Genomic DNA, 24,795 nt, shown 5'->3' on the forward strand with positions numbered 1-24,795 from the left:
TATCCCCTGTGATTTTGTTTATTTCTTATTTTTAAAAGCGTAATAACTGTTAGGTGTTTTTATATTATATGTGGTGTATGTGATGATTAAACTGTCCTATTCTTGTTTTTTAATATTATTGTTCTTGAATAAAAAAAAACGACGAAAGCGGACTTTTGTTTTTCTAAATGCTACGACCGGAAGTTGCTACCTTTGTTGCGTCTGTTGGCTTGACATTCGTCAGTAAAAGCGACGTTAGAAGCAGTGTTTCGCAGAACATTCGAGAGGTAAGGTGCGAAATAATTTCATCAGGTTTTCTTCGGCCTCATTCTGATGTGAATTTCACATCGATGGTCGTAATTCCACGGAATAAGTGTAATTCGCTAAACCAACGTTACATGTTTTGGTCAATCACGTATTATCTTTACCCAACCGCGTCGTCAGGCTAGGAACTGCGTAGCTGTGGAACGTCTTCGCTTTAGCATCTGGGCTCTGGCTATTTCCCGGAGTGCCTAACGTTAATGCCGTGAGCTGTGAGCGCCTATTTATATAGCTAACGGACTGACGACGAAGCTGTTTTGAGACGCACAATATACTCTTATCACCGTGAGGATACATGTACGTTTATGAACGTATTTTGTTATAATGTGGGGGTGATGTAACGATGATACACGTGTACTAGACCTAACGGAACCTTTGGGAATCGTCCTGACTTTGGTTATGCTGCAGTCAGGTGCTCCTCGGATTTTCCCATTTCATTAGTTCGGGAAGTCGTTCTCCTGACTTCGATGTGTGTTCGTGACTCGTTTAAACAACATGGATGCTACAAATAAAATGTGCTGTATTTTATTGTTGAGACGTAGAGCGTGTAATCAACACGGTGATGATGACCGATTTTGTCCAAGACTTGTTGCTGCACCAGTGACGTAACATTACGTTATCTCAAACCGCTCAAATATTGCTATACCTGATTTGTTAATTCTAATAATAATTTAAATCATATTAGTTACCAAAGTAAGTGTTCACTGGCAAGGAATTTACAATAAGGCGAAGTACAGCTACGGTCTATAACATAAATACATAATAGATATATTACAATTATAAGTGTATAAAGACTGTTTAAAATAACTTTTTTAACTAAGTTAAGGTCACGCTACGTGGGCAGCAACTAACTGTTACAACCCAATACCAAATTACATTTGAGCAACAAAATTGAGATGCAATTGATACATTAATGAAAGGTTCCCTATCATTAACCCAACATTTACTTTAGTCCGTCATGTTACTGCGTAATATAACGCCAACTTGGCATGTCGTGTAGCAAAACCTTAGCAGACTTTACGAGTTGTTCAGACTTGAGGCGGCATTTGTGTTAATATTCCCGATCGGGATCTAGGTTTTCCGATTATTCCGACACCACGTGAATGCCGCATATGTCTTTATAATACTGTACGTGACGGTCGAGCTACACACCCAATGAACGACATCGGCTGTCACACCTGATGATGCTAACGTTGGCATTTTTTAGTCCGCAGTTTGTATGGATAACAATGCGCCTCTTCTCCCAAAGGTTCCCCAAACCCCGAGGACGTTCCGGATAATAACCCCCTTCTGTCTCTGAGCCTGGCGCCTGCACTGTTTGGACGCTTTCGGGTGTTTAACTGTGCATCTTTGGGAGCCGAAAAACCATTAAGAAGCCCTGCTGCAATCAATACAACACCAGCGCCAACCATCGACCACCGTTCACTGCGGCTCTTGGACGATCAGCGTTGTGTTTATGTCTTTGTTTTGCGAAAACGGTAAGTTGTGGGAATAATTCATGTCGCGTTTTTGATGTTTAGCGAATATGTATGATGTGTGGTTAGTCTCTCGGCGTTGTTATTGTGCAATATGAAGTGTTTTCTGTGCCACTGTATCAAAATGGCGTCTCCCAGTCCCCTCACTCGTGTGCAGTGACTGTATGACGCACTCTGCACCAAGCAGCCAGCTAAGCTAGTTAGCCTCCGTATGAAAACGACTCGACCCCTGCCCTTCTGAAACGCCTCAGCCCCGGGCGTCACTGTCACTGTCAAACCGGCTGGGAGTCATTTCGTGTTGGCTGAGTTAACTACAGACGTGCCGGTGTTAAAGCCGTGAGCAGGGGCAGAGTTGTTTAGCAGCTGCTAGGCCTCCTGTTTGTGACCTAATAACAAGAGAAGGCCTTATGTGACTAAAGCCAGAGGCCCTCATTTAAGACAAAAGGCTTTGCAAAACAATTTTTGTACGAGTATGACTACAAAAGAATCCAGTACAGTGCCTGGGTTTTAGTTTTCTTTTAATTAATCGGTCTTGCTTGCTCACTGTTGGGTCACATGGATATTTGCTGGATTTGATTTTGCCAGCAGTATTTTTCTGAGGCTTTTCACATTTGTAATCTACCAACGCAGGTAGTTAAGATCAATCAAAAAGAACCAAAATCTGGGCTCTCTATTGCCCGTCCTTCTGGACTGACGAACATGTATCATAATCAGGGCTGCTCCCTCTTATTCGATTAGTCGACTAATCGGTCGTTTTGGTCTTAGTCAACTAAGATTTCTTTAGTCTATTAGTAAAGTTTAATGCTTTTTTTTTCATGCTGAAGGACTTATTTCCAAGAAAACGTACAAGCACATCTCTGGTAAACGCAAGAATTAAAGTGGTGCTTTTGCATGAAACTCCGATTTACAGATCTGTCGATTTAAATCAACTAATTGATTAGTCGATAGAATTGAATGAGTGTTAGTCGGCTAAGAATTTCTTCATTCGAACACAGCCCTAATCATAATTCTGTCCGGTCTGGCTAAATGGTGGCAGTCACCCAAGAATCATCATTCACTGCAGAATTGGAACTATCGAGTACCAAACAACTTTTAATATAAAAAGAAATGATTTTATCAGTGTTGTAATTGGTTGGGCTTTAAACTGTCGGATAACAACAACAATAATAATAAAAAAAAAAAATCATCACAATTTCCCAGAACCTTAATTAATCCCTTAAAATTGCTTATTTTGACTGACCTATTGTCTAAAACCCAAAATATTTAGTTTGCCATCATACAAAACCAAGCCATTAAATATTGACCTTTTTAACCAGGCTAGAAGCTCAAACCAGTGGGTTTTTGGAAATACAACTTTAAAATAAATCAATTTATACTGATTTTAATAAATGTATTTGAGGGTTCTCCCTGAATTCTGGCACAGACTTTATAATGTGTAGAAACACAACTGCATATTTGCACATATGGTACTGGGCAAACAGCAATTTGCATTCAGTGTAAAGTACAATTAAAATATTTGGAAGAAGAATAAACTGTATTAAATCAAAGTTTTAAAGTGTTCAAGTTAGCTAGCAGAGGCTACTATGAAGTTGCTGTTTATTTTTTTCTATTTAAATATTCATTATTTTTGTCACTTTCCTCTTTCAGAGCTGTTGCGCAGCCGTTGGAACCTGTGTGGTGGAAATCTAGCCTTCAAGAAAGGAGCTTGCGGCCACAGCGGCACAGCGTTTTTCATGTCAGAGACAGAGCGCGCTTGCAGTCGTTTATGTCATCCCCTCTTTTCCAGACAGAAGATCCCGAAAAATCCCCAACCAAGATCCTTTTATCTTACTGATAGTGCTAACATCCAGCCAAAATGTCTGTCAACGTCAACCGCAGCGTGTCAGACCAGTTCTATCGCTACAAGATGCCCCGTCTGATTGCCAAGGTAACTGGGATTGGTTTGTTTGAGTTGCAAATATAAATCTATCTAGCTAGAAGTTGAGAGAACACCAGCTTCATCATGTTGACTAATCAAATTCAAGTTGCCTGAGATAACATTTATGAAATGCACGTAAAGGGATGACTGTAATTTTGGGTGTTGATGGTCTGTTTTCTGTCTTTTTCTCATCCAGGTTGAAGGCAAAGGGAATGGAATCAAGACGGTCATTGTCAACATGGTTGATGTTGCAAAGGCACTGAACAGGCCTCCAACATGTAAGTAACACATGCCATGTGCAGTATCATCTTCTGTTTGTCTTACTCCCACCATCTGGCCGGTGTTACACTAAGGGGAAAAAAGTCAATTCAGAAATAAACCAAACTTAAAAACTGTCTTTTAACCCCTGCTGTGTTCCTGTTTCAAAGCTTTACTTGCATGTCTCCCTTCTTATCTCTTCTGAATTTACATTACAATGCATAGGGACTATATATGTAATGCGAGCTTACTGTGATGTTTTAGAATTGGCTAACCAGATGACCCATTTCATTGCGTCCTCTGATCTTCTTCACAGACCCGACCAAGTTTTTTGGTTGTGAACTCGGTGCTCAGACCCAGTTTGATAGCAAAAACGACCGTTACATCGTCAACGGATCCCACGAGGCGAACAAGTTGCAGGACATGCTTGATGGGTTCATCAGGAAATTTGTGCTGTGTCCCGAGTGTGACAACCCTGAAACTGATCTGGTAAATATTTCCCGGCATCTTTAACGGAGATCCAGTGAAGACTTGATTGTGTAGGTTTTTTTTAGTTTTTTTTTTTTTTTTTCTAGTTTTTTTTTTTCCATCTAAATATTTTTTCTTTTTCTTTCAGCATGTCAATCCCAAGAAACAAACCATTGGCAATTCCTGTAAGGCCTGTGGATACCGCGGCATGCTCGACACCAGACACAAACTCTGCACATTCATCCTCAAAAACCCACCAGGTCCGATTTTGAGCTCTTTCTAGTAGTTAGAGGCAGAGTTGATGGTCCAGCTCCCTGTTGGTGTCGAACATAATCTGAACTTGCAGATTTTGATATATACTAACTGTTTTATTTCTCCGATAACAGAGACCACTGAAGGTGGGTCCGCATCTGTAAAGAAAGAGAAGGAGAAGAAGAACCGCAAGAAGGACAAGGAGAACGGATCTGGCAGCGAAGCCGGAAACCAAGAGAACTTTGACGCTCCTAATCCTGTGGTGGGTTGTTAGTTCAGGATCAGGCAACCAGAGAGTCTTTAGCAGCTACTGTACATTTCCACCGGTATGAGAGTCAGGCGGCTTCTCAACAGCAAGCGCACAGCCTGATGATTCCAGTCAGACACCGGACCACTCTGTTATTTGCTCACTTTGCGAAAAGGTTTGTTAGCTCAAAGTGCTCGCGGAGTTCAACGTCCCTGTGAGCAGCTGACTCATTGCCAAAACAAAGATCAGAAGTCCCTCCCTATCACGCAGTCCAGTGTTGCTCTTGATTCTTATTTAATCAGTGTGGTGATTGAGCTTTATCAACTAGAGTTTTGTTGACAAAATCTGGGTTTAGAGTTTAAAGCTAGTAGTCCAAAGTGTTCAACAGAAGAAGCCTCGAGCCTCAGCAAACATTTGCAGTTGGATAAGATGATTGGGCTGTTTACTGCTGCATCCAGAGGTCAGTTCTAAGGAGGAAGACCGGATGTCATTTAAAGAATGGTTTAACCAGTTAATTGAACTATTTTTTTTTTTTTGTGGGATTAAAAACTCATAAGAAATGATTAGTCAAAGCAGAGTATTTTATCTGGAGGGGCTCTTTAAAGACCAGACCAGATCAGGATATCTGAAATGTGAAAACTAACCAGTACTTGCCTGGTTACTCATACTCTCCTTTTATTTATTTAATAAAATTTTTTTTTAGGAAACGTTCTCATACAGCTACTTGTTTTTTCTTTCACACGGAAACTGAATAAAAAGCAGCGTTACTAATTGTAATAGCATAATCTATTTTTTTTTTTTTTTTTTTTTTCTTCTGAGCTTTTCCCCCCACTACTAAAGGCATCAACCAATCCTGTTTTATTTATTTATTTTGTTTGTTTTAACTCGTAAGGGTTATAATTCAACAGGAGGCTGTCTTCCGAACATAATGGGGAAACTTTATAACACATTGACCTTGACCTTGACAAAGGCAGCATTTACCTTTTCTGTTCTTACATTTGACAAGCCAAATGCCCGGGCGAATATTTTTCTTTAAGTGTCGCACATTTGCATATCTGCCTGTATGAATGGTTTTGATGCAAAGTATTGGTCGTTCCTGTCTGCGCAGACGTATGGCCCCGTGTATGGAAAGCACGGATTCATATTTCAATGTTTCAGCTTATTCCAGCGTACTGTATGGAAGACGCTGCCGTTAAAACTTTTAGCCTGCGTTTCAATCCGTTTCTCGGACCTTTGCGTTGTCAGGACGGAGATGACGACGATGAGGACTGGGCAGAGGAGACTACAGAGGAGGCGCAGAGGAGGCGAATGGAGGAGATCAGCGACCACGCCAAGAACCTGACACTCAGCGAGGACCTGGAGAAACCACTGGAGGAGAGGGTCAACCTGTTCTACAACTTTGTTAAAGTAAGGATTCAATTCTTCCTAGGATGTAAAATGATAGGTGCCCAGGTAGCCCAGTTGGTAGAGCGTGCGCCCATATATAGAAGTTTACTCCTCAACGCAGCGGCCGCAGGTTCGATTCTGACCTGCGACCCTTTGCTGCATGTCATTCCCGCTCTCTCCCTTTTCATGTCTTCAGCTGTCCTGTCAAATAAAAGTCTAAAATGCCCAAAAAATCTTTACAAAAAAAGTATTAATGTATGAGCTGAAAAGAGATCTTAAGAATTTAAAAGTGTGGTGATTCTTAATAACTTTTAAAACTTTATTTATTATGATTTTGCTTGACTTAGGTGTAAATTCTCAGTTATTCACAGAAGAATAAAGGGCAACATGAAGGGACCATTTAAATGTTGACTTGCGTGTCCACCCCTCCTAACTTTACTGCGCTCCATTTGCAGCACAAGAAGGAGAATAAAACCATCGACGGAGCCGATAAGGAGATCTTGGCAGAGGCAGAGCGTCTGGATGTGAAGGCCATGGGCCCCCTCATCCTCAGCGAGCTGCTCTTCAACGAGAACATCCGCGACCAGATCAAGAAGTACAAGCGCCACTTCCTGCGAGTAAGTTGAATGATGCACCACTGTAGTTGTCACAAGGCCATCTTTGGGCCCAGATGGGCCGATTGGAAACTGAAACTTCATGCTTCATTTTCTTTGATGAATCTCAAAACATCCTCTCCTGCACTTTGAAACATGTCTGTAGATCAAATGTAACACCATATTAATTTTTTTTATTTGTACATGTACAAATTGAAAACGAAGAAATGTATAATATGAATAAAATAAATAATAAAATGCACAGGGGGCATAAAAAATAAACCAGAGGGCTTGTAAAAGTAAGCCACCTAACATTGAAATAAAGACTGCTGTACATGCTTGCCAAATGTACAAATCAACAAATCTTTTTAAAATATTTAAAGGGAAAAAAAGAATAAATTCCAGACAAGGGGTATTACCGATTTGGCGGGGGGGAACCAAGGAAGAAAACTTTTCCAGTTAAGGTATATCTGCACTGCGTTTAAACCCTATTGTCCTCCTTTTGTGGCATTGAGAGGGAGTGCTTTCTCGTGACTGTTTTGTGATTTTTAAATTCCCACTCAGTTCTGCCTGAGCAACAAGAAGGCCCAGAAGTATCTCCTGGGAGGCTTTGAGTGTGTCGTGAAGCTGCATCAGAACCAGTTGCTGTCTCGAGTTCCCATCATCCTCAAAGACCTGTACGACGCGGACCTGCTGGAGGAAGACGTCATATTCGCCTGGGCAGAGAAGGTGGGAGAGTGGCGATAGCTTTGTTTTTTATTTAATATGAAATGTATACAATGGTCTGAAATGCTGAGCATGGGTATTATTTTGGCCAGAAAATCAAAACCTAGAGAAAATATTGTTTTTTGTTTTTTTTCACCCAAGTCTTAGCACATGTCAGCTTTTAACTGATATGAATTAAAAAAAGAAGAGAAAAAATTGGTATCTGCTAAATATTGGCTTTAGGGCATATTTTTGGCTTCTGTGAGGGTTTAATTTTATGCAACTGTTACATTAGAATAAAGGCATATTTTTACTAGGGCTGCTCCCTCTTAGTCGACTAATCGTTTTGGTCTTAGTCAACTAAGATTTCTTTAGTCGGTTAGTCAAGTTTGATGCTTTTTTCATGCTGAATGACTTATTTCCAAGAAAAAGTACAAGCACATCTCTGGTAAACACAAGAATTAAAGCGGTGCTTTTGCATGACTCTTAGCGGAGAAACTCCGATTTACAGATCTGTCAATTAACTCAACTAATCGATTAGTCGATAGAATTGAATGAGTGTTAGTCGACTAAGAATTTCTTCAATTACATACAGTTTTTACCTGTATGTTACTTTAAACATGTTCATAAGCTTTGTTAAACCACTTTTGCACGTTTTTATACTAGAATTCATGTTTTTATCAAACCACATATGTGAAGAAAATAGCTGATATTTGCACTGGCTTCCAAAAAAAAATCTCTTAAATATCCAGCTGTGAATTCATCGTGTCAACTTACTTTGTGCCTTGAAATTTCCTGTAAGTTTAATTTTGCTTAGAGTTAAATTGCCACATAAGTCGGTTATTGTCAAAGTATTGTATATTTTTTACATTTGGGCACTCTGTAGTAAAGCCTTTAAATCATCACCACTAATAATGTGGTTATGTGTTTTGGATTCTCATTTTTTTGGTCCCTGTATTTGTCTGAGCTGTCACCAACCAGACTGCCTGTGTGTCTCCACCAGGTTTCTAAGAAGTACGTCTCTAAGGAACTGGCCAAAGAGATCCACGCTAAGGCTGCTCCTTTTGTCAAATGGCTGAAGGAGGCCGAGGAGGAGAGCGAGGGCAGCGAGGAGGAGGAGCAGGAGGAGGAAGATGACGATGAGAACGTGGAGGTAATCGACAGACGTAGATCACTTTATCAACTTTGTTTTACAAAGTCGGGTTTTTATTCTACATTAAAGCTAAATAATTGTATGTAGAAAAAAATTTAAACAAATGTCTGTAGCTGCAGTCAATACACTTCAAATCAAATCTGCTCATCAGAACATTCCCTTTTGAATGTGTTATATTTGACATATTCCATATGCAAATATCAAAATTACCAAAGAACTATATCTATCGATCTATGTTCATTAAGGCAGTGATGAAAACTAAGGAAAGTTCCTCTGTATTCTTAATTTAAATCCAAATTTATGATGTATACATAATGGGCATGGTTTTTCTTTTTTTCTTTTTTTTTAAATCATAACCATAAGTCCAGTATCAAATTTGAGTTACCCAACACGGAGAATGGACTTTTTAGTGAAGTAAGACGCGTCTTGTGTAGAGTAGGTAACTTTTGAAATTAACATATTTGATTATTTGTGAATTCTGGATCGGATGTTCTCTTGAACAGAGTAATTGAATGTTCTTGTGGCAATGTTATGTGGACATGAATTCTTAGTCAAAGCAGAGTATTTTTATGTCCTACAACTTGTCTGGAGGGGATCGTTAAGCCTCAATATTCTTAATTGTTTTGAAACCCAAGTGTGAAAACTAACGAGTACCAAAAGTTGGCGCTGAATGCCTGGTTACGGTTTTCTTTTCTTCCTTCAGGCGAAGTTCACGTACAGCTGCTTGTGTTTAACCTTTTGACAACTTGAGTTCTTTTTGTTAAATGGAGGAAAAAAGTAGGTTTTATAGAAAAACCTACTTGTATATTTACCAAAAGCAGCCTTATTCCAGACACCGGTGTCCGTTGAAGGTTGGATGATAAAAGGTAACGCTGGTGGTGTTCTCTGTCCTCAGGTGGTCTACTCTTCCTCTGCCCGCGAGCTCAAAGTTGAGACTGTGAAACCAGACAAGCCTGAAAAAGAAGAGGACGACATTGACATTGATGCGATCTGAGAGACTCTGATGATGATGATGATGATGATGATGATGATGATGATGATGATGCTTTTCTTGTGTTGTGGCTTTGACTCACGATGCCCCGTACCACCTAAATGGCTGGCTTCTCCCTCCTTAGCTTCCCCCTCCACCCAAACCCTCCTCTGCTTTGTGGCATGGCTTAACATAGCGCTTTACTTGCTGCACATTAACTCTGATATTTTGAGATGTATTCATGAAAATGAAGTCGCTTTTGGGATTTTAATCATGGGTGTTTGGGGATTGTTTTGACTGCACATTTTTCTTTTTTGGTCCCTGTATTTTTCCAGTCAATAAAGAATGAATGTTTTGCTATCCACCACACTTGGTTTGTTTTTTTGTGTAGTTACTGTTATCTTTAAGTTAAATGTTTAATGTATGAAGAACATGCACTGGGACCAGCTGCAGTGTGTTTATCTAAGACCTATTTTGTTGAGTAGAAGATCCAAAATGTAGAAATATATAAGTAGTTGATAAATGAATCTTAAAAGTAATTTTGAATTCTTTGCTTTCAACTTCTTGAATGTCAACATTTTCTGGTTTCTTCAGATTCTGAAATAGTAGACTGAATATTCTGTTATATTTTTTATTTTATTTTATGAACTTCATGATTTAAGGGATTATGAACATTTTTTTTCTAGCTGCAGCCATGGTCCAAATATGTAGGAATTGAAGGATTATTTAAATGCTCTTGTTTCACAGGAGGTATAACTTAGTGATTGTTTATTTTTTTTTCTCATGGTTTCTGTGTATAAAAATAGTTTTGAGTTGTTTGAGACGATATTCAAAGTTTGAGGTACAGGTTGCTGGTCTGCCTGCAGGGCATTACTTCCTGACACACCTCCACTGACAAATCAAGTGAGGCCCTGTGGGGGTGACAGATCAAACCCCTCTACCAGACCTTAACGGGTCGTCAGCTGGGGACGGGACGTTTCGCTCCTTTACCCCCAGTATGTCTCCTGGTGGCAGAGCCACCCCCTGCTGATACCCTAGGTGTTATCTGGCCCCTAACATTTTGACTTCCTTCTCCAACACAACCAGAAGCAACCTTTTTTACGCCTCTTCTGCCAGATCGTAGACGGCTTTGCGATGCCTCGCTCCTGTAGCGCCGTGTCTCGAAGCAGTCGAGGAGGCAACAAAACCCCGGCACCCCACCTCCACTGGGTATGTGACAGCCCTCCATTCAGCCTCCCTGCACTCCGCAGCCAAGTCAAGAGTACTTGGTCTGCTTCCGTTCATGAGCAGCTTCGAGTCCCGTCCCCCCCTTCCGCGGCAGTGTGAGCTCCACCATCAGGACCGTCTTGCTGGCCACCGACCACATCACAAGGTCAGGGCGGAGAGAGAGATTTCCCTTAGGGACTGAAGCTGCTTCCTCAGGTCAGCTCTTAAGCTGCACTCCTTGCCAGGTGGGAGAAGACTTGCTGTGGCCCTTGGGCACTGGGTGTTGCCACTCTCCCCAGCTCTCACAAACTGGATGGACTGGGGATCTGCTAATTGCCTCCTGCCTGCAGGTCTCTGCCACCTCAGCAAGCTTCTTCAGAACCAGACTGTGTGCCACCAGCTGTAGCACCCTTAAAATAATGCTGGATTGCATCCTGTCAGGATAAGCTGGAGGCTCACATTGGCGGTGTTGCACAGGAGGCGCCAAACGATTGGTGGTCATTGCAGGGGCAAGGTAGGGTGTCATAAGTGGCTCTGATTAGAAAACTGAGGCTGGCCTAGGGGATCTTCCACAGATTAGACCATGACAGTTGGCCTGGCTCTGCCCTCCTACGTACATCCTCTCAATTTACATTTTCCTTCACTACTACGTCTGGGTTTGCGGTATATTCTTGGGTTTTCTCCGGCCAAATATTTGGCGGTCCAATCAGCGAACAGAGGGAGTGGCTGAGAACAATGACGTTGAGGTCATGACGTGCACTAGTTTGAGTTGTAGTTCCGTAATGGCGGCGGAGAAAGATGCGGTCCATTGTGGCAACGCTGCCGAATATCCAGAAGTTAAAGCCCGAGCAAGAACAATCTTTGCTGAGTTTTGTTGGTGGCCATGATGTCATGACCCTCCTCCCCACGGGGTTCGGGAACAGTTTGGGTTTTCCAGCTTGCTCCGTTAGTGGTGAAGGAGTTGGCTAAGGCTAACGCTAGCGATGCTAAGCCGACGTCACGACCAAACATTAGCGATTGGTTATGTACCCGCCTTCATGGAAGTTAATTGGCTAAGGCTAACACTAGCGATGCTAAGTCAATAGTTGTCGTCTCCCCTCTTGTTAGCCTGGTCCTACCAGACCCAATAGTTTTAAACTTCAACAGAGTACCCGCCTTCAAGGAAGTTAACACTTGTCAATGGAGAGAGGCCAGACTCTGGAAAAATGAAATGGACCAGAGTCTGGTAGGACCAGGCTACATGACAGGGCCCTGTCCACAAGACCTTCCCACGACATCCAACCTCCCTGCTGGCCATGTGACACCACTTTAATGTTATATCTTTCCTACTCTGCCTTTGACACCTCTGCCACCACCAGGGCTTTCCTCTCGACTTTCGAGGCCTTCGACCCTGAGACGGGGGCCTCTCCCCTACCCAGGCCTGCTCAACCCTCGTGGACTAGGCTGCAGAGATTTTTTGGAAGTCAAGTCTCAAGTCTTTGAGGGGCAAGCTCTTTCACATTAGCAAGTGACTGACCTATCTGGGTGCGTTTTGAGATACCTGAAGTTCGACATTGTTGATCTGCCATCATTTATCTTGGCGCCACACACCTTGCATGTAGCTGTCGGCTTACTGCCACTGTTTACCAAGTTATTGAAAGCAAAACTAATGACAAATGGAACAACTCCGGGAGGACTTGTTGTCGCCATCGTCAATGCATTTTTTTTGATATGTGAGTGTGCGCACATAGGCATAGCACATGCGTTACGTTGCACATTATGGCAAAGGGCAGGGGACATGAGGCTCGTCATACGTTTCCCAAACGTATACGCGCTAATAAAAGAAAATAGAAATACATGAATAAATTTAGATATAAAAAGCAATAATTGCATGAAAACAGGTTGTTGACGAGTCTCAAAACTTGAGTCCGAGTCAAGTCTGAAGTCACCGTTTGTGCGAATTAAGTGCGACTCGAGTCCCCATCTCTGCAAGACTGACTACCTCACGGTGCTGCAACCTGCTGATTGCTGAGTCAACCTTCTCCTGGACTTTCCACTTCCTCCCGGTTCATACTTGGATGCCCGCTGCTCTCACCAGTTAGTCGGTGGACACCCTCAGCTCAGAGACTTTGAGACTGGGAGGGCTTGATCATCATTCTTGCCCACTCCACAAGCTCATCAATCCTCTTCAGCCGCCTTGTTCTACATGCTGCTGTCTGGAATATGGTGGGAATGTTATCCACAGAGCCTCTCAATGGTGGTGGCCTCTGGCCTGAAGGCAACTTCACTCCTCCCACCACCACCTGCCTTGAACTAATGAGTCTGATCTCGAAACCTGCAACAAACAAGATGGGGGAGATTGATCACCCCATGACAATGCCTAACTCTAGCCTTTGTCAACCAGTCGTGAAATCCTGATGGCTGCAGCACATCTGGAGTCTTCAAAGTACCCAACAAGGCTTGGAGTTAGGTTTGGAAGTTGTTCTGGGTGTGCTCTCCACTAGTGCCACGTTCAGGGAGATTACCCTCCACCGTTGTAACTCTTTCCTCCTCTTCCTGCCCGCGCTCAACAACAATGGAACCTTCAGTGCTGTGGTTTGTGACCTGTCTTAGGGTTCCACTTGTCTGACCTGCAGCTGCTGCCGCTGCAGTGCAATGTTGATGCTGGCACTTCATTCTTCCCTGATGGATCCATAACCCTCTGAACGGGTTGTCCGAGTCAGTTCCAGTGGTTACTGAGAAATCTGTCCCTTTTGGCCCTTCTTTCACCCCGCCTCTCGGAGGGCCGTCGGGTTGTTCAGCCTTTTTTTGTCTTCGTAGTTAGGTTGAGGGTTTCCCTTTGCAGAACTAGTGGGTTAGGTAGCTAACCTCCCACTCCCACGGTGCATCTCATTTCGCTTAAATTGCAAAAAAAGCATCCCCGACTCCTAGCCAGGTCCTACCAGACTCTGGTCCATTTCATTTGTAGAGAGAGTACGGCCACTCTCCATTGACAGGTGTTAACTTCCATGAAGGCAGGTACATAACCGACCGCTAATGTTTGGTCGTGACGTCGGCTTAGCATCGCTAGCCTTCGCCTTAGCATCGCTAGCCTTCGCCTTAGCATCGCTAGCCTTCGCCTTAGCCAACTCCTTCACCACTAACGGAGCGAGCTGAAAAATCAAACTGTTCCTGAACCCCGTGGGGGAGGAGGGCCACAACACCATGGCCACCAACAAAACTAAGCAAAGATTGTTCTTGCTCGGGCTTTGACTTCTGGATATTCGGCAGTGTTGCCACAACGGACCGCATGGCTTCGCTTGCATCTTTCTCCGCCGCCGTTACGGAACTACAACTCAAACTAGCGCACAACCTCAACGCTGTCGTTCTCAGCCACTCCCTCTGTTCGCTGATTGGACCGGTAACGATTGGCCGGAGAAAACCCGCGAATATATCGCAAACCCAGACGCAGGGGCGTCAGACTGGGGGGGAAAAGGGCACTGAGTACCCAGTTGCTAGAAAAGATGCTAGAATGAATAGCTGTGGATGCGGGGACTGGCCCATAGAAAATGCCTTTCTACAGGGCCTAGAATTTTGTGCTACACCCCTGCCCAGACGACATACTAAAGGAAAATGAAAATTGAGTGGAAGTACGTAGGAGGGCGGAGCCGGGCTACCCGACTCCTCCACTTGCCTCCGTTCCTAATTGATAGCTCCTTGAATTCTTCAGTCCTCGGCTGAATCGGAAGTGGTTCCGTCCCTCCTCGGTGTAGGTCGTCTCAAAGCTCTCATCCAGCCCTGAGGAGCGAGCATCGAGGAGGGATCATCGAGGATCTATAGGCGAGGATACTGACGAAATCGTGTGATGAACAGAGGAAAGGACGTCTCATCCCTCTAAAACACATTTGCTCGTTGGCTCTCTCCTCCCGGGATTTCCTCACGTCTCTCTCGTGCCTCCTCAGTGGGAGGGACTAAGACTTTGTTGCAAATCACCTCTTGAAAGTTTTTACGTGACTCACCAACTTTATTTTCTGTAGTGTTATCAATAAAAATAGCTGGTAAATGACAGGATTATAAAAAAAAATAAAAAAACATTCTGATTATCAGAGAGTTGTAGAAATGTGAGATATTAGGATTATCAGGAAAAATAGTTCAGGAAAGTAATTTATTGTGGCAAAGCTGAACATGACAGACAATACATTTGCAGTGATATGTGTGTCAAATATTTAGAGAAAATTTGTATTTTAAGAAAAAATCTGAGTCATTTGCGTATGAATATGGAAAGAATGAAAGTACAATGTTGTTCTTGTTATTCTGCATTTCCTCCCTTTGATCTGCATTTGTGCAGAAACATTTTCCTTTGAAGCCAAATAAATCCCACAGAGACGTTTCCTCCTGGATGATGACAGACCTCTCTGTACTTTCTGGTCCAATGGGACTCAGATCAGCCGGTTTCCTCACTTCCTCCACTCGTTCAATAGGGCTCACTGATGCTGCGTTCAGGGGCTGTCGGAAATATACCTATTAACAATTCAACACAATCTGACAGGAGGTATTGTGTACGTGTATTCACAATTAATCGATGAAAATGTCCCACAGATGTATCAATAGTAAAAAAATTGTTTGTCTTTCAAGTATAAAAATATAACAAGTATTTGCTCCATAGTTTGAAAATTTGAATTGAGAATTTTGACATTGTTTTCTACTTGTACACAATAAAATTGATTTTAAATAGAAACTAATCGAGAAAATAATGATTATTAATTGATCAGTGGTGGAATGTAACGAAGTACATTTACTCAAGTACTCTACCTAAGTACAATTTTGAAGGTACTTTATACTTCTACTTCACTACATTTCAGAGGGAAATGTTGTACTTTTTACTTCCCTACATTTATGCATGCATTATGAATGCCTGACTTTTAACGGAGTATTCCTACACTGCATTACTTTTACTTAAGCAATGGTGGAATGTAACTAAGTATATTAACTCAAGTACTGTACTTGAAGAGCCCCTATACTTCTTTTCAGCATCATATTTGTACTCTTGGGGTCTACTAGAATAGGTTTACATGCAGGGTTCAAATTTAATGATTAAATCATCCACCAGCCAAATGCTGGTAAAATATGCAAGTGTTAGATTTGCTTCACTCACTAGCCAAAACAACAATCTTTTAAGTGGCTGGTACAATTTGAACAGTCTAGCCATTTGTCTGGTGGATGAAAAAGTACATTTGGAACGCTGTTTACAGTACAGTTTCTCATACTGCCCATTGCTGCAGTGCCTCTGCCTGGAACTTTGTCTGAGCTCCACTCGCAATTTACTTGAGTAACATTTGGAATTCAGGACTTTTACTTGTTATAGGGCATTTTTAGACCGGTATTTCTATTTTTTGCACAACTGTACTTGAGTAAAAGATCGTCCAGTAACATTAGTGCAAGAAGTTTTTGGATCTTTTAAAGAAAAAAAAAGTAACAATACCAGTTACAAGTAAAAATCCTGCATTCAAAATATTGCTTAAGTAAAAGTACAAAAGTATCAGCATCAAATTATACTTAAACCAATAGTACTCCTTATGCAGAATGTCCCATTTCAGAGTAATATATTTATTACATTATTGGATTATAATTATATATGTGTTCATCACTTTAATGTTGCAGCTGGTAAAGGTGGAGCTAATTTTAATTACTTTATACTCTGCTACTGTATTTATAATAATAATACTTAGTTACATCCAGGCTTCAAAATTAACTTTTTCGTCCACCAGCTAAATGGCTAGTGAATGTTAAAAAATTACCAGCCACTCAATATATTACAATTGGGTTTTTTGGCTAGTGAGTGAAGCAAATCTACCAGCCACTTACATATTTCACCAGCATTTGGCTGGTAAACGGTGCTGATTTTGAACCCTGGTTACATCCTACCACTGCTGATAATGAAAATATTTTCTTTAATTCTGTATTCAACGTTGTAAACAGACAGACATCAATATATCAATATAACTTACTCAGGGCTACAGAACAATTCTATAAAATGTAACAGTGTCCGTTCACGTTTTTTCTCTGTCATAAGGGTTCACGTATCGATGTACAAATTGAATTTACCAAGAAAAATGTTAAGATTTGGGAACAACAAAAAGAACATGTTGTTTGACTGCTCATGATAACGTTCTGACGTCGGAGCCGGGGAGGGGTCCGTGAAAGCAGCCTAATCCAGCCCAGCCGCTGAGTAGCCATTTTGGTCCCACCTAAAACGGGCAGACCAGCTTCACTTTGGGCCGTCGGAGATGGAAGAAACCGAGTCGACGGCGAGTATTTCAGCCACCAAAACCTTCTAAATCCCTCTAAGAAACATCGGCTGGTGACACTCGACGCCATGGCTTCTTTTTAAACAGTTGTTTTTGTGAAAAAAGAGAAAGCCTGGGGTGTTTTCTTTTTTTTTTTTTTTTTTTGTGGAAGTGGCGACCGACAGCGCCTTAACGTTAGTTTAGTTAGCTTCACTGACTCAAACACAAACGGACAGACGGACACTGATTTGAGTTGAACGCAGGCCGTGAGCGGGTATGTACGCGCCATGCAAATAAGTGAACATAAGATTATTATGCAGGCATTTTTTATTTCAGTCCCTAACAGTTCAGGTGCTCTGCTCTAACACGTCCGGTTTGGTTTGAAAATTGTCACGATCCATGCTGAGACTGTTTCCCCCCGGAGAGCAGAGCTGCAAAGCAAAGCAATAATCTCTTTTTCTCGGCTGTCAGACTGAAGGAGGTGTCGGTGGATTTTTGGACATCAGACGTTACTGGCGAAAGAAAGGACGAATTAAAAACATGTCAACAAAAACTCCTTTGCCTACGGTCAACGAGAAGGTGACGGAAAGTGTGAGTATAAAAGGGTTGTTTATTGGGTTAGCTGTGCTGCAATTAATTGCTGTAAAATCTATCTAAATGTTCTAGAAGGAGGTGGATGTTTTACTGAAATTGAAACTGATTATGTTGCATTATTGGACTGGATGAATTGTTTCACACTTAGTTAGCAAATCGTAAACAAGCATATCCTCCAAGTAAAAAAGGCCCTTTAATTTTACCCACCGTCCATGTTGGTATTTATTTACATGTAAATTATATTTTTGTGCTAAGTTTTAATGTAACTGAAGGTAATTAGGATGTAGTCGGGATATTTAGGCCCAACCACGAACAAAACTACGGTACTTTGACTTCTGGGTTCTGGCAGGCAACAGTAGTTTTCTGTTCAGGCTCGCTATTGGTTCTCCCTGCTGTCACTCAAAGGTTTCAACCGCTCAGCTTCCAAATATGGACCACTTTAGTCCCGCCTCCTCGTGACCAACAGAATCTCCTGTCGAAAGAGCGTTGTCAAGGCAGCGACAGTGTAGCTTCCGGTCAGGATTGTAAAAATTAAACTGCCCACTTGTGATAATCGTGGCAACAATGCTTTGTTGTAGTCCTAAAACTATTTATCTATTATTATTATTATTATTATTATTATTATTATTATTATTATTTATTATTGTCCAGCTTTTTAAACATACAGGAATTAAAAGTATAAAAAAGGGATAGTTTGGAATTTTAAAAGTGAGTTTGTATGAGACTAGATATCGTCTTAGATTCTGGATATTGTAATATGTCTTAGATGTTGTCTTTTCCTGGTTTTCAAGGCTGCATTACAGTAAAGTGATGTCATTTTCTGAACTTACCAGACTGTTGTAACTGTTCTATGATTTGCCTTTACCCACTTAGTCATTATATCCACATTACTGATGATTATTTATCACAAATCTCATTGTGTAAATATTTTATACATACATACATTATCACTGTGGTATCGATATCGAGGTATTTGGTCAAAAAATATTGTGCTATTTGATTTTCTCCATATTGCCCAGCCCTAAGTCAGTGTGTTAGCTACTGTAGATGGTGGGGTAGGCCCTCCCCCAGTTTGGAGAAACAGTCAGGAGTACCGACACGGAAGATAAGCAATGACCTGCTGTGGATGGGGAGCAGCAGCTAGCCTAATAGCATTTTAGACACATAACAAAAAAAAAGAAAAGGCCCACTTAAAGGGATACTCCACCATTTGTTGAAATAGGGCTTATCGCGGTCTCCCCTAGCTGTAGATAGGTGGGCCAACACATTGTGCATGCATTGCTTTAGTCCTGTGCAACACCGGCAGCGCCGCTGCTAGTTAGCTTAGCGTAGTGAATGGAATCCTATGTTGCCGGTTAGCATGTTGTGAGTAAAAGTGAGCCAGCAAATTACTTGCACTGAGACAAAAAAATGTGTTGGCCCACCTATCTACAGCCAGGGTAGACTATGATAAGCCCTATTTCAACAAACGGTGGCGTATTCCTTTAAATATATAACACACATAAGTGTATGCTATATATTTTTCTGCTTTACTTTGCCATCAGGCAGCTCTTTCCAAGGATGAACTTAGGAAGGTATATCCACCTATACTCTCTTTAAAGCCACGAGACTCCTTTTGATGAAAACTGTATTTCCCCTCGCAGAACACGGGAGTTGCTGCCGTACCACTGGCTCCATCAATTAGTTTCTTCGTGCTCTTGTGTGACTTTGGTGTTTTTAAAGGGTTAGTCCGAAATCACCAAGGTCCCACAATAACACAAACAAAGTGATGGAGGCCGCGGTAGAGTAGGGCTGGGCGATATGAAGGAAATCTGATATCACAATATTCTTGACCAAATACGTCGATATCGATATTGCGACAATATTGTTGGGTTGACAATTGGTGCTTTCACAAAATATTTTTCAAGATGAGATTTTAGATAATCATCAGTAATGTGGTAAACAGTTTCAAGTGAAATTATTGAGAAAAAACAAATCACACTGAGAAAATTGAGTATGTGTATATGTTATCAATTTAGACAACATAATTGTAAATCCCGATATATGATTTCATCACGATATGATTCCATTAAAAGACAATAAATTATCATATTGAATTATTGCCCAGCCCCAGAGTAGAGTAGCAACTCCCGTGTTCTGCAAGATAAAATTACATTACAACATTAATGACATAAAAAACATTTTAAGGAAAAATGGAGCAGGGGGCTGTTACGCACAACATGTGCCCGATATTTAAACTATCTGACATCTGACTATGGAGAAGTAGTAGTTACAGTTTTTCAAAATTTAGGGTGAGATCTTCTGTCCAAAGCCTTGATGATATTCAAATAGTGATGATATTAAACATAGAGACTCCTCACATTTGAGAAATTGGAACTACCATCACATTTTTCAACATCCAAAGGGATGTCTTCAAGTTTCCCGCGCCCCGTTAGCTGCCGCTAGCTCCTTGCCGGACACTGATTGGCGCGGTACGCTGGTAGTTGAGACACAACCGCATTCGGTTGGAGCCTGACGAGATCCTGTAGGTTTTTGTGTGATATGTAATCCCGCGATTCTTTTCTCGTGTGATCTTCGGAGTATCCAGCTCTAATCCAGTAACTAATTTAGTGCTGCAACAAGTGATTGTGTTGCTTAATTTTTTGTTGTTGATACATTTAACTAATTTTTTAAACTATAAGGTGGTAAATGCTCATTGCAAGTTTCCAGAGTCCAAGGCGATGTTTTGTTATCCCGACCGAAATTTCAAATTTTGCCCAAAAACGAAATTTACTACTAAAAAAAAAAAAACTGAGACAAGCAGCAAATCTTTCCTATTGCAATGCTGAAACCAGAAGATATTGACGTTTTATCTTGATAAATGCCCTACACGACTAAGTGGTCATGAAAATTGCTGGCCAGTAGTTTGCTGTCGATTGACTAATGCTTTCAGTGCTACAGAACATCAACCGTTTTGGTTGGAAATATGAGCCTCTGTACATACAGAATTATTATCTTAATCTACCTGTAAAATGCAAATTTACTTCACTTTAAACGTCATCTAATATTTCAATAGCTGCTTTGTACTTTTTCTGTAATGCTCTAATCCATACTTAATCTTTTTTTGTTGTTGCATGAATTCAGCGGGTTATATAAATTCCTACTCCACATATCTCCATTTTGTTGTATCCTTTCCATACATTCCTTTTATTTCTCCCAACGTCCGACCTGTGTAACCGCAGCCACATAACGTCTACATGTGATCATCAGTGTCACATGACTCATCACGGTAGCAGCAGAGAGTCAGCCGGAGATATGACTTATCCTGCACAAACATGAGCACTGAGGGCGATAAGATGTGGGGAAATTTTATTGATCCGTGTAGGGGAAGTGGACCGTTTCAATAGCTGCAAATGTGAAGACTCAGTAGCTGGAGAAATACCGCTCGCAAACCAGCAGAAGCAATAATTGAAACTAGGGTTAAAAAGGGTCGGGACATTTCGGGACATTTTCCAAGGGAAGTTAAGCTTGGTAAATTTGGAATGTTTGCACAATTTCCGTATGAAAATCCGACATTTTTTAGTAGTGAATTTATTGGGGGGGGGGGGGGTGATGCACATAAAAGCAATACTAGGTCTTCTGGCATGTTTTGGTTAAAAGTATGACCATTGAATTGTAACCGCACTGCACTTAGCAGCACACTCTTCCACCATGTACAGATCATTTGAAAGCATCCGTGCACTCTGAGCCAAAGGACTAAACATAGTACCTAATAACACGTAGTAGGCTAAACAAAATACACAGTTTATAACTTGTCGACAGCTGTTACCATGTGGGATGTTGCTTGATTGAGCATGCTAATTGAGGAGTTTTAATTAAAACTATTTCCATTCTTTCCTCATTCTAAAATGTTTCTTTTATAAATAAGTTGTTCACTTTAAACCCCGAGTTGCACACGGACCACGTGGCACACTTCACATTGCATGTATTTGACCAGTGAATGGATTTATTTGGCATACTAATGGATTATGTCTGTTAAGTGGTATGGTGACAGGTTTATTTCTATCAGCATATGATATGGTAAATACAGCCTGAGCAAATGACCCTTATATTTCCATTTCATTCCTGTTAACTCCCATCAATTCCTGTTAATTCCCTTCCCCCTTGAATATTCCTGGCTATTCTTTAGTGTTTTCTGAATCAAGGTCATTATCAACAGTTAAATTGATAATGAAAATAATCTTTAGGTGCAACTATAATTTTAAAATGGAAAATGAAGAATTAAAGGCGCATACTTTGCTGGGAATGTCAGCATTACACTGTACCGGTTTAAAAAGAGACTCCCAACACTGAAAGCAGCTGACCAAATGCTTTTAATCTGAAAGGCCACTGTGCTGGTTTCCGGTTTCGGGGTGTCTACCAGTAGCGGGCTGACTGGGATCAGTGCTGCTGTCTCGCTCTCTTGTCTCTCTGTGGTTATCTGCTCTCTGAGTTGGGAAAGTCTGGTGTGGTGGGAATCTCTATGGGCATCATCAGTGTTTTCCTGTTGAAACATGACGGGCGCTCATGCAGCCAGGAGACACCGCAGCCTTGTGAGTAACCACTGAAAAGCAAGGATCACATTTTTCCTTTTTTTTTTTTTTTTTTTTTTTTTTTTTCTTACAGGAAGTTGTTAGCTGGAAAAATGGAAATGCGTGGGGTTTTTTTTGTGTGCAAAACTATAGATTCTTCTGTTTTTTTGTGATTAATAATAATAATAAATTGAATTTATATAGTGCTTTTCATAGACTCAGTCTCTTAATTATTAGATGAAATGTTGGAATGTGGGTTAAAAAACTTCTACAGGTGTTTTTTTGTGGCGTGTCTGTGGTATTTTTAACTCCCCTGTTATCACTGTAGAAGGAAAATATTCTTTTAGTGACATAAGTATGCTTAGGAGAGAGTTTAAAGTGACCTTGTTTTTTACATTTTATATCTACTTTTGTTAGCTGTAAAATAATTCACAGATTTTTAAAAGTTTGTGATCATGTTCTTCCTAGTGGGAACTTTATGTTCTGTGGTATCTCTAAAAGAAGAGTTATTTTAGCTGTAATGTGCAAACTATCTTAGAGAATTAGTTACGTAACTATATATATTTAATTTGATTGATGCCCTGTGGTGTGAAACCATGAAGTAGAGGTAATGTTTCTTGCTTCTCATGTTGGACCTTGGTCCCTATGTGCTTTATATGAGATTTTAGGTTTGCATGGAAGTCTAAACTCTTGTTATTCGTTCCCCCACCTTTTATCATTGTCCTTTTTCCATTGTCTCCGGGCTGAATGGGGTCAGTTAGGTCGGGGATGGGCAGAGGGCACCGGTACTGTTAATGAGGCATCGCTCGGACAGTCGATACTGAGCCAGCACCGAGTATCTATCAGACTTTTTTCTTTTTTTTTTTAGTTGTCACAGAGGGGTGTGAGAGAGTGCTTTTGAACACAGCACCCAAAAAAATCAATCCCTCCATTGGTGGTGCTGCTGCTATCAGAGCTATACACCGCCAAATCCCAACACCAGCACCGAGCAGTTCATCTTTGATTACAGATGCAAAGCAGAGTGCACTGGGGTTTCTCAATGTTGAGTGTACTGTAGACGTTTATGTTATCCATTTCACCTCTCAATATATTCCTTTTTACGTCTTTTTACAGCCTCAAACTCAAACTGTCTGAATATTGTTTAAACTGCTAACTGATATTGAGACAAGATGCATTAATATCTGGGCGGTTTAACCACTCTGCTGAACATTTGACTTGGTTTAAATCAGAAGAGTAGTGTGTTACAGTATTTGAACCAGACTTCTGTTTAGGATTGTGCCTTTTTTCTTTTACTTTTCATTAACCTTTTTAAATCACGTGTGGCTTTATGCTCTGCTGCACATCCTGTTTTCAGACAGTCTGCACCACAGGATGTGACGTTGGCTGTAACTGCTAACCAGCTCATGTTAAAGTTCATTTTGTAGTTTTGAAGTTTATTGTATCACCTTTCAAACATAGTGGTGTGTGCTTTACATTAGGCAAAAATGCAGTGGAACAACATTTAAAAACGCTAAGACTACAACAAAATCTAATGCATATGGACAAACGGAGAAGAAAAGAAACGCATGATCGCTTTTGTTATGGTAGCTTACCTACAGGACAAGAAATGAGGAAGACATGAGGCAAAATATCTGAACTAAGCAAGAAACTGTCTGAGATGACAATAACCTGGTGACATTTATTTCAGTTAAGTTGTCAGTTAACTGTGTGTGAGCGTGACCTTTATTTAGGCAAGGCAGCTTTATTTGTACAGCACATTTCAGCAACCGGGCAATTCAGAGTGCTTTACATAAAACATTAAAGAGCAGTTAAAAACGATAAAAAAAATTAAAAACGGATAAAAGAAGAGAATGAAATTTACAGTGCAGTATAAGAACAAGTTAACAGAGTCCAACTCGGGCCTCCAGAGGACTTATACTTTAACTCATTTTCTGTTGCGACACAGGTTCCAAACCTGGCCTCCCAGAGGACTTGTAAATTCACAATTATCTAAAGAAAGGCAACATCAAAAAAGGTCTTCAGCCTTAATTTGAAAGAGCTGAGAGTTGTGGCGGACCTGCAGTTTTCTGGGAGTTTGTTCCAGATATGTGGAGCATAAAAACGGAAGGCTGCTTCCTCCTGTTTAGTTTGGACTCTGGGGACAGCAAGCAGACCTGTCCCAGACCACCTGAGAGGTCTGGGTGGGTCATAGTGTCGTAGCAGATCAGAAATTTTTTTTGGCCCTAAACCGTTGAGTGATTTATAAACCAGCAAAAGTATTTTTGAAAACGGTTCTTTGAGGGACAGGAAGCCAGTGTAAAGATCTCAGAACTGGAGTGACGTGATCCACTTTCTTGGTCTTAGTGAGGACTCGAGCAGCAGCTGCTGCTGTCTGATTGATTTTATTTAATTTCTTTTAGGGAGACACTGTTACAGTAGTCTTGTCTACTGAAGATAAAAGCATGGACAAGTTTGTAGTCTACAGCTGGTCCAGAA

At 41.1% G+C, this 24,795-nt stretch overlaps 2 protein-coding genes across 22 annotated transcripts in view; both read left to right on the forward strand.

Moving 5' to 3' along the window:
* Positions 1 to 182: 182 nt before the first annotated feature.
* On the forward strand, positions 183 to 10,094 carry eif5 (eukaryotic translation initiation factor 5). Of its 3 annotated transcripts, none has more exons than XM_028566217.1 (12): positions 183 to 266; positions 1,550 to 1,778; positions 3,423 to 3,702; positions 3,890 to 3,971; positions 4,268 to 4,440; positions 4,568 to 4,679; positions 4,806 to 4,933; positions 6,164 to 6,325; positions 6,760 to 6,921; positions 7,462 to 7,626; positions 8,606 to 8,755; positions 9,651 to 10,094. In XM_028566217.1, exons 3-12 carry the CDS (start codon positions 3,631 to 3,633, stop codon positions 9,747 to 9,749), a joined length of 1,305 nt encoding a protein of 434 aa, XP_028422018.1. In that variant the 5' UTR covers positions 183 to 266; positions 1,550 to 1,778; positions 3,423 to 3,630; the 3' UTR covers positions 9,750 to 10,094. The 3 variants fall into 3 exon arrangements, with proteins under 3 accessions (XP_028422018.1, XP_028422020.1, XP_028422019.1); XM_028566219.1 differs by having other exon boundaries at positions 229 to 271; XM_028566218.1 differs by lacking the exon at positions 183 to 266 and having other exon boundaries at positions 1,441 to 1,778.
* Positions 10,095 to 17,116: 7,022 nt separating this feature from the next.
* Positions 17,117 to 24,795, forward strand: part of mark3a (MAP/microtubule affinity-regulating kinase 3a) — a 62,852-nt gene continuing 55,173 nt past the window's right edge. For 18 of the 19 annotated variants that reach the window (XR_003691021.1, XR_003691022.1, XM_028564997.1 and 15 more), the window contains exons 1-2: positions 17,117 to 17,450; positions 17,648 to 17,767. Coding sequence is in view for 17 of the 19 variants with exons in the window: in XM_028564997.1 (XP_028420798.1) it covers positions 17,717 to 17,767 (51 nt within the window). In the remaining 2 variants the exon portion in view is untranslated. Of the gene's footprint in view, positions 17,768 to 24,795 lie in introns of all 19 variants that reach the window. The other variant, XM_028564998.1, reaches the window with a different exon arrangement.

This window comes from Perca flavescens, chromosome 20 (genome assembly GCF_004354835.1).
Source record: "Perca flavescens isolate YP-PL-M2 chromosome 20, PFLA_1.0, whole genome shotgun sequence".
Taxonomy (NCBI): domain Eukaryota; kingdom Metazoa; phylum Chordata; class Actinopteri; order Perciformes; family Percidae; genus Perca; species Perca flavescens.